The sequence below is a fragment of the Buteo buteo genome, chromosome 7 (assembly GCF_964188355.1).
Source record: "Buteo buteo chromosome 7, bButBut1.hap1.1, whole genome shotgun sequence".
In the NCBI taxonomy this organism is placed as follows: Eukaryota; Metazoa; Chordata; class Aves; order Accipitriformes; family Accipitridae; genus Buteo; species Buteo buteo.
Genome location: NC_134177.1, coordinates 32,422,170 through 32,432,118, shown reverse-complemented (window position 1 = coordinate 32,432,118; position 9,949 = coordinate 32,422,170). Strand labels below are relative to the sequence as shown.

The 9,949-nt window shown below is 49.8% G+C and overlaps 1 protein-coding gene across 1 annotated transcript; it reads left to right on the top strand.

Annotated features, from left to right (window-relative positions):
- Positions 1–622: 622 nt before the first annotated feature.
- Positions 623–9,659, top strand: SRPRB (SRP receptor subunit beta). The gene is made up of 7 exons (XM_075032251.1): positions 623–756; positions 901–995; positions 1,366–1,443; positions 3,207–3,289; positions 3,733–3,869; positions 4,771–4,825; positions 7,245–9,659. Exons 1-7 carry the CDS (start codon positions 645–647, stop codon positions 7,459–7,461), a joined length of 777 nt encoding a protein of 258 aa, XP_074888352.1. The 5' UTR covers positions 623–644; the 3' UTR covers positions 7,462–9,659.
- The last annotated feature ends 290 nt before the right edge of the window (positions 9,660–9,949 follow it).

Genomic DNA, 9,949 nt, shown 5'->3' with positions numbered 1-9,949 from the left:
CCCATTGCTCCTCATCCCGCACCACTGTGAAAAGCCTGGCACCATCTTCCTGGTGCCTGATACAAATGTGACCATCTCTTCTCCAGGCTCAACAAGTCCTGGTCCCTGAGTCTCACCCCACAGGTCGAGCCTCCAGCCCCCTGACCATCTTGGTGGCTCTCTTCTGAGCTTGCTGTCCTTCATGGATGTCTTGCTTGAACTGGGGAGGGGGGCAAAACCAGACGCACTACCTAGGTGTGGCCAAACATCTTATGATGTTTGAGTCTCAAATCAAGGACCTGGTGCTGAGCCAAGGGGGCATGATCACCTCCCAGACCTCCACGGATCTCAGGCCACTGCAGCCACCCACTACCCCCGGCGCCCCGCTGTGCATTAACCGCCCTCCCCCCATGCGGTAAAGGCAACGTGCTCCCTCACTTCGAGGGCCAGTCCGAGCCGCAGAGCCCTGGGCCTGGACCCGGGCCCGGCCCCAGCCCGCCTCCCCCTTCCCTCCTCCTCCTCCTCCTCCTCCTCCTCAGCGGGGACCCCCTTCGGGAACTACAACTCCCGTGAGCCCCCGCGCCCCGGGCCTCCCGACAGCCCTTCCCGGCAGGCCGCGGGGCCGGAAGCGGAAGCGGTACGGCGACGTGTGCGGTCGGCTGGCTATGGCGGGGAGGCTGGAGCCGCACCTGGAGGCGCTGGGGCGGGAGCTGCGGCCGCCCGACCCCGCCGTGCTCTCCGTCCTCCTGGCGCTGCTCGCCGTCGCCATCACGCTGCGTGAGTTCTGGCCCTCGGGGGACACCCGCCCTCCAGTCGCGCCCTGGGGGCCTGCCGGGGAGCAGCGGCCCCCGGGCCGCGCTCGCTGAGGGGGGGCCGGTGCCGCCAACGGCGGGCTTAGGTGCCCCCTCCTCTCTCTCGTAGTGATCTGGAGGTTCGTGCAGGGCAGGAGGAGCAGCCGGAAGGCGGTGCTGCTGCTGGGCCTCTGCGACGCGGGGAAGACGCTGCTTTTCGCTCGGGTGAGTGGGGAGCCGGGGGCGGGGGGGGGCGTAGCGGCCGCGAAGGGGGCCCTGGGCGGGGGAGGTGCCCGGCTTCAGCCGCCTGGCGTCCTCTCGCACGGAGGTGGAGGTGCTCTGTAGGATTTGCAGGCACACTCCCTTCCTTCTTCTTTTATCAACGTGGAGATTCGGTATATAAGTAGATTTTTTTTTTTCCTTAACGGGTGCTTTTTAAATTCTTTGGGGAAGAAAAAGCCTGAAATTGTTTCATGCACGTAAATTGAAATCAGATATCTTAAGTCTGTTACCCCTTACAGATCACTGAGTGGATGAAATGCGATGCCAGTGTTCCTCCAGCCTCCTTTCTCTGAAAATGACTTTTTTTCCACAGCTGTTGACAGGCAAATACCGCGACACACAGACTTCGATAACCGACAGCTCCGCAGTTTACAGAGTCAGCAATGACAAGGTGAGCAGGCAGTTTTTTCGGCTTTAACTTGTGCGTGGTTGCTACAGCCAGCTGGCACCTTTGTTTTTCTGCTCTCTCTGCTAAACCTGGCTTGATGCTTTTTGTGTTGCTCAGTCTTCTCAGCTCGAAATCAGTGCCCAGTTTGGTCCGAGTGTAGGATTTTTCTAGGCAACCTGCACTGAGAAAGTAGGAAAATACTGGGAGGTATTAGGGACTCCTCGTCTCTGCAGGTTTTTTTTTTTTCTTTGCTTGTCAAATTGTGAAACCTCTTTGGTTGAAAACCATGTCTGTATATCGTGTTTTGAAAGATGGGTAGTGTGTGGTGGTTTTTTCTATAAAAGAGGAAAAAGAACTGCTTTTACAAGTGGAGTAAAACACATGGCACTGTGGGGACAGCAGTGTGGTTCGGAGCAGGAGGGAGATTTGTGAGGGAATGTTGTTCTGTTGTGTTTGGTATATTTGCTTGGCAGTAATTTCTGCGTCTCCCAAGAAAACCTGAATTTAACAGGCTTAGCAGGCTTAAAAAGAGTCTCCAGCTGAACTTCATATGGTCTCAAAAAGGGTTTGGGTTACTTTCAGGTCTTGGGCTGCCTCAGACCTAGTTATTTTCGGTTTATGCTGATCTCTTTTGTTTCAGAAGAGTTTCTTTCTCTTGCTGGGTGCACATGTGGCAGTGAAAGCTGGCAGCATGTTACGTGCTGGCAAATTTTAAAAGTAGAGGATGTTTTTGTGGCTTCTCTGAGGCAATCTTCAGTAACGGTGGTGATAATAAGAGGTTGAAAACTTAGTAAAGGGAAGTGCAGGGCTTTTTTTTTTGTATTTGTGTCTCTAAGATTGAGCAGACAGGAGGGATTTGGAGGGGGAGAGGTGCTGGAATGCTGCAATACGGACTGTTGCTTTTTTTTCTTTAAACTGTAGGCAAGGTTCTGTTAAAATCCAAGAGCAGTGAGTAGGTAGGGTCTTGTGTAGTGTTCTCTCCCCTCTTGACAACAACGAGCATTATCTTGAGAATGGTGACGTGGCCCTGCTTTGCCACATCTCAATCAGGAGCATGTGAGAGGCATTTGTTCTCTTTAAAGTCACTGTTTTTTCTGGCTGGCAGCCTGTGGAAAGGGAAATTTTTGTAGCTTTCAGTTAAAAAAGTGTCTTGCAAAGGCATTTTTGTGTTATTCCCAGCAAAGTTTTGTGTATTTAGGTAGTCTTGCAGTTGGGTAGATTCTGTGCGTGAATAGGTAACCTTGATTCAGAGACTGTGGGATTAGCATTCTGTATCAGGGAATTGCAGGACAGGAGTTCATGGTTTTGCTGTGCAGGGATCTACTTGCTGTCAGGGATGGTGTAAATCTGTTGCTGTACCGAGAGGTGACTGATGAAGCTTTGTCACTCGTGCTGTGCGTGTGGTAGTTGTTAGGGGCAGGTACTGTGGATGAGGAATGGGTTGAACATTCTCTTTTCTCTGCGGTCATGCTCTGTCCTCTCGGCTCTGCTGGGTGGTTTGCTGATGTTGGCACCCTCTTTACTGAGTCTGGACCATGAATGTTGTTCCTCAGCATTTCTTTTGCTTGTCAGAATTGTTTGGGCTGGTGGAAAGACTGCACCTTGGGGAGAGTCACGTGATTCTGCCTGCTATGGGGATTCACTCACGCATTGCTGCCTCAACGCCAGGCTAACTGGAATCCAAAATCAGACTGGTTTTCCCTGGTCCATGATCACAGGTACCCCTAGATTAGGTGTTGCTGATACCTTCTTGCTTCTGTTCCCAGAGCGCTAACGTGACCTTAATCGACCTTCCAGGCCATGAGAGTTTGCGGCTTCAGTTCTTGGAGCGGTTCAAGGCTGCAGCCAGGTAACTTGTAGGAGATTGGCAGGGGAGGAGGGGGAAGGTGATGTTTCGGAAAGGGATAAACCAAATGATGGTGCTGGGGATGCTCCGAGCTGGGCTGGATTTGCTCTGTGTGATGGTGCCCTGAGAGTCAGAGCTGTGCTGTGGGATAGCAGGGGTTAGTTACTGTTCTGCTTTCCCACTTACCTGTGTTTGTAGTGCATCAGGAGGCAAAGCAGCTGCAGCAGGGAGGGTTAGGGGATGTGGTATATCCCTGGGGCAGAGAGGGAAAGATTTCCTGCTGGGGCTGGACATGGGGTGTATTTCATCCAGCATGTGCTAACCTGCTCTTGGGTTGGTTGAGATCCAATGTGGAAACTAGTATGTTAGCCCAGGCTGGAATATTTGCAGGGGAAGATGGTGGGAGAGCTTCAGGCCCAGCACATGTTCTTCCCTCTTTCCTCCAGAGGCATTGTGTTTGTGGTGGACAGTGTGGCTTTCCAGCGGGAGGTGAAGGATGTGGCGGAGTTCCTGTACCAGGTCCTGGTTGATAGCACTGTGCTCAAAAATGCACCCGCGCTGCTGATCGCTTGCAATAAGCAAGGTATTGTGTGCTGCCTTGTGGGCTGGACATTTGATTCAGTCCTTGAGTGATAGAGGCTCATGCCATGGGTGCTGAATTTCTTAGGAGTTGGGATTTCAGCAAAATGAAGGCTAGAACTTAGTTTTAAACTTGGACTGCTCAGCAGGAGCATTTCTAGCAGCCATTGGAAGAATTCTTCAGTCAAGTTTTTTAGGTGGGCTTAAGTAAGGCAGGTGGCTTTCTGCTTGTGCAGAACTGTCTTCCTGAATCTGCAGGCAGCAGAAAATAGCTTCAACTTGAGCATAATGAACTATCTGTACCCATTTGGTAGCCTCAACGTTAAAATCAGACAGCCATTCAGCTGCCAAGATTATATATTCTCTGTTGATTGGACTATCAGGAACATCCAGTTACTGGAAAGGACTAGATTTTCAGATCCCTACAGGCATTTACAGTGAAGGTGTGGATCCCTGTATAACAATCTGAAGCTTTTGGGCAGTATCAGGTTTGGTTTTCTTAGTTGTTTCATGCCCTACTTCAGGAGCTGCCTGAGGCCTTAATGGGTCCACGTGTCATAGATTAAAAAGCACTGTGTTGAGCTCCATAGTGCTAGGATAGGTGAGAATGCTGGGCCTTGTGAGTGGGACATCAAACCCTGTCTTCTCTTTGAAGCAACTTACTGGCTAGCAAAAATAAATTAATTCCCTACGTTATACCAGACGTTTGGATTGCTCCCATTCACACCTGCAAACCCAAAGCTCCAGCATCCCTTATCCTAGTGCAGACACAGCCATCTTTGTCCTGGTAACTCTTATGACTGCATAGTGTGTGCAGGCCTTACTGTACCTTTAGGAGGAGGAACCAGGTTCTGAATTCTGACATAAAACCAAAGAGCTGATTTCATTTTCTTTTCTGTCTCTAGATGTCACAATGGCAAAATCAGCAAAACTTATTCAACAGCAGCTGGAGAAAGAGCTGTAAGTATGAAATTGGATCTTAAACCCTCTGAGCTGCTCTATTCTCTCTTCTCCTTTCTATCTCTTACCTCAGTGCTCAGTGAGCTTCCTTGAGCCACATTGAAGTTCACTGTAGAAACAGAGCAGTCTGTTTTGTCTGTGTAGGTGTAACCAGGATGAGAGAAGATTGCTCCTTGCTAAAGCATGCAAAAATGCAGTAGGCACAGACAGCGCATTGCCTCCTAGAAGCTGTGGGTTGGAGAAACAACATCCCAATCCTTTCCTAAAAGCTGCCATCCCTAGGCTAAGGGATAACCTCCCATGGCCCAGGGCGCTGTCCTCTCTCAGGTACAGGCAGGTTTGGCTTCCAAATGTCAGACTTTCTGTGAGTGGTGTGAAGATCTCAGTAGCTCTGCTTGGTTGTACTGGCTCAGGTTTTTTTTCAGGGCTGCTCTGGCATGAAAGGGCTTGGCATGCAAAGCTTGACAGCTGGGAAAACACCGTCTAGTTTTCCTGGTCTGCTAACAGGCATTGCAGGAGCCTGTTTGGGACCCCGTGTTGGCTCTGTATCCCCCCTAGGAAGGACATTAACCTGGGAAGACAAATGATGTATGATCTGTTGCTTATTTTAAGCTGTAAGAGGAAGTGGAAGGAGGAGAAAGTGCATTGTAACACTGCGCTACATTGTAAGCTGCCAGCTGAATGAGCTGCACTGTCAACAGCTGGCAAGTCCATCTGGGGAGGGGGCAAGTAGAAGATGAATTTTTTAAGCTATATTTAATCTCTCTGCATGAAGATTCTGTCTGTGAGTCCCCTAATTGTAGTTGGGTCAAATCAGCTCTGGGAGAGACGTGCAGCTCTTGTGCTGTGGTGGCCTTCTCCACCAGCATCTAGTAGAGATTTTCCTTCCTCACACACACTCAGAACTGGGTATTTTGCCTTCCTGTTGCCTGTGGGACCTGTTTGCTGGTTTGCAGTTAATGGGAAGGCGGTCTTGGAGGTAGGAAGAGGAGTGTAGCTCTTTGGTCTCCAAACAAATGCATGTTTGTGGGATCTGGCCATCTTGTTGCCAAGTGGTGGACTTGGCAGTGTTAGGTTTACAGTTGGACTTGATCTTAAGGGTCTTTTCCAGCCTAAATGATTCTGTGATTCTACAGTCTCTTTGGCCAGTAGACGGCAGCAGGGTTATTTGTGCTGGTGCCTGTTCCAGGCTGAATACCTGACCTTCCCGTTTTTAAGGGAATTAGTTGCCACATATTCAAGCTCTCCAGGAAAATAAGCATTCCTTGGTTTGCCAGTTGCCTGTGCGTAGAAGTTGGATTTCTAGGTATGTTATATGTGCCCTGTGAGGCAGTGTTATTCCTGCAGGCTGGCAGATTGCTGCCATCCTCCTCCCTGCGCTGCCGTACTTGGATGCCCTTGTGTGGAGAACCCAAGGAAGTGTCCTCTCTTATTCCTGAACTCATACCTCTCGGCAGTGTTGTTCTTTGCCTGTGCCCCGTTAATTTAGCTCCATCCTGTGAATAAGGAGTAGCTGGGGTTGACTGAGAAGCAGGCGCTGCCAGACTGCTCTGTCTCTGGAAGAGATGGAGCAGTCCAGCCATGAGGCTCTACTAGGCAGTTGAAGACCCGGGGAGAGATTGCTCTTTGCATCTCTGCCTAGTGCAGCCCCTTAACTTCCCTAGCCTTGCTTTTTGGGACCTTGGAGGCAGTCAGGTCGCAGTGCCTCTGCATCTGATGGGCTGTTCCATCTCCCCGTGCTTCTTCTGCCTTGGATGCCTGGTGAGTGTGGACAAGGGGGTCCATCCTTCCTCTCCACATGTGGCAGGGAGTTGAAATGATGCAGCAAGCTGCAGAAGCAGTAGTGACATTGCAGCCTGGTCCTTGGGCAAACATTGCTCATGGGAGCAGTGGGGAGACTTGATCCCCCTCTCAGTCCCCAAAGGTGTTTGGCACACTCAAGTGGCAGTGGGGTGAGGCCCTGCATGATGCCTGATATCATGGGTGCTTTTCTCTTCCCAGTTAATCTGTTAAACTAGTGCAGATCCTGAGCCCTGTGAGCTAAATCATGTGTAATTCCTGGTGACTGGTGTCTGCCACGGGGATATTGGGGAAATTCAGATGAGGACATCATCACCTGACTCTTGCTGCTGTTTATTACAAAACAAAACCTGTTTAAGCACCCTCTTATTGAGTGGCCTCTTGTCTGTCTTGCTCTCTGGAGCCTCTCTGCAGTTGTGCCTTCCAGCAGGTTTTTAGGAGAAGTTGCCAAAGTGCCTGCCCTTGCCTGTGCCTCACAGGGCAGAGCCGTGGGACCTTGTACCCTTGGTGTAGTTGGCATCCTGCTGACAGAGTTGGGTCCAAAATATCTCAGCAGCCATGGTGTAGGTAATATTCCCCTGCTTCACACTTCTTGACCCTTTCCCTTCTCTGCTTGCAGCAATACCTTACGAGTGACCCGCTCTGCAGCCCCCACCAGTCTGGATGGCTCAGCTACTGGGGGACCTACCCAACTGGGGAAGAAGGGCAAGGACTTCGACTTCTCCCAGCTACCCATGAAGGTGGAATTTGTGGAGTGCAGTGCTCGGGGCAGCAAGGGAGAGGAGGGAGATGCTGACTTCGAGGGCCTTGAGAAATGGCTGGCCAAGATCGCCTGAACGGAGAAGGGCTGGAGGGAGAGGCTTGGGGAGGCTGGGGGGCAGGACACTTGGGGACTGAAAGGAAAAAGGTGGTCTGAAGCACTCAAATCTCATCTTGCTGTAGAAAGAAGAAACTTAAGCTGGAAGTCAGCATTGTGGTATCTTCCTCCGCTGCTCATGGGCTTGGGAGCAACATGACACAATTGCTGGTGTGATTTCCTCTGTCTCTTCACACTGCAACGTTTTTTTCCTCTCCCCTCTTCCTTTATCTTCCTCTGGGATGTTGATCCTCTGGCCTTCTGTGTTTCTTTAATCTTTAGGCTTTTCATTTGGTAGTTGCCAAGCAAATTTGGAAGGAGTGCACTTCAGGTGAGATTGGAGTCTGCGTGTCATCTTCTGCCTTGGTTTAGCTTTGCAACCCTGTTGCTTCTCAGAACTACTGATCACCTCCTGATTCGGACTTTTTTCCCCAGCCTTTCACTGCTTGGGAGCACTGTGCACATCACCTATGCTGCCCCAGCAAAGTGCACAGACTCTCTCTCTCAGTTGGGCAATCATTGAGGAGAGTATAAAAAGCTGTTTTCCTCTGTCTCCTACCTTCCTATTCTTCCAAACTGGTGCAGTCCCGTTTCTGTGGGACTGGAGTGATCTATTAAATGCCAAAACCAGGCTGGCTGCTCTGCCTTTGTCACTGTGCACTCCCTGTGTCCAGCTGCAGTGCTTGTCTTTGGGTGATTTCCACTGTTGGACAGTTCTTGGGAGTTTTTCTTTAACCGAAGGCTATGTCTTGAAAGCTTGTTTTGCTCTGCTTCTCCTTCCCATACTTCAGGCTCTTCTCCCACAGACATGTAAGTACACTCTCCAAGTGGCGGAGTTACAGTAGGGTCTTCACTTGAAACGGTGAGGTGGGCATGTTTTTAGATTCGTACCTACATTACGTGTGAGATCTGGCATGATAGGCATTTGTTGTGCAGTCTCCTGCCCGTCTCCTGCTCCAGTGATGGCAGTAAGATATTTTTTGTGTGTGTAATTAGTCAGGAATTGTGGCAAAGTGAGAGGAAAGGCCAAGGAACTGCTAGCACATTAGTCTGATTCCTCCTCCTGAGGAAGATGCTCAATGAAGAGGGGGAAGAAATGTGAGATTTTCCCAGTTCATTCTCATTTGTCTGTGGTGTTTAAAGCCAAAGCTGTTGCTGTGTGTCATCTCAACTGTTAATCTTGCAGGGAAGATTCAGGGAATGCCTGTCACTGTAGTTATCTCAGTGGCTCATGAGGCTGCTCAGAGGCTTGGAGTGTTGAAAGGCTCTGATTCAGCATGCTTCTAACTGTCCAAGGGGCATTTGCTCTCCTCTTTCCCATGCTCTGGCCGGGAGCATTGGTTATCCAAAGGGAGATCTTCCAGCAGCATTGGTGTTTGGTCAGGTGGGAGACAAGGCCCTGGTGCTGTGCTGGGCGTTCAGCTTCCCCTTCCTGAACAGCCCTAAAACACAGTTGCCCTGCCTGGCAACTTCATATAGCTTTGTGCTCTGATGGGCTGTCATTTCTGTGCAGCACCTATGTGAGGATGATTGCTCTCCACACCACATATTGTGAGGTCCTACGGCATTGAAATTTTTCCTTTGTTTTTGTTGCTTCCCCTTTTGTTTTAGGGTAGGAGGGAGTGGCTGGCTCCTGGTAGGCTTTTTATGTCCTTTGCAGGCTTCTCTCTGATTTGATGCTTCCTTCATCACTCAACTAGTCTTATGTTCTTTTCCTTTTTGTCTGGGGCATTCTCTGCTTCCCTGTAGCATTGCCAAGTGTTAGTAGCAAGAGCAAGGTCCTGTGCTTGTGATGGAGCTGGGCCTTGCATTTCTAGTCTTGTGAACCCAGTGGCTCTTCTGCTATCCATGCAGGAGGTGGGGAGGGTTATATTCACAAAGTATGTTATATTCTTATATTTCCTGCAGCCAGAGCATTGTTGGAACATGTTTGTCATGCTTTGAACTCCTTTAGCTGGAGATCCTTCCTAGGCTGCCTGCTTTGAATCTGTAATGCTGAAGTGAGAATATTGCTGTTTCTTTGGGTGGTTATTCTACTTGCAAAGACTTGTCTCCTTGAAAAGCAGAGGCTAAGCACCAGCCTCTGCTGGGTTAAGGGGGGAAGGTAGCATGAGGCCATGGTTGGTTTTAAGTTATTCTTACTAAAAGTATTCCTTAAATAAATTTTTTTTGCTTAAATGTTTGTTCTCAAGTCTTGCTTTAGTCTGCCTGTATTTGTTTTGACTCTTCTCAGTGGTGTCAAATCCGCATGAACTGGGGCTTTGCTTCTGCTCAGCATGATGATGGAGATCAACCTTCCTGCTTGGTGGCCAGCTCTGTCTTGTGAAAAAACAATGCTTCCTCCACACACAGGGCTTTTGGGGTGGGTTTTTTTTTGGGCGGTGCATATTTACTCCTTAGTCTGAATATTGGAGACTTGATAAAAACCGCCAACCCAGAAACTTAAGAAAAAAGGTACTTTACTCAAA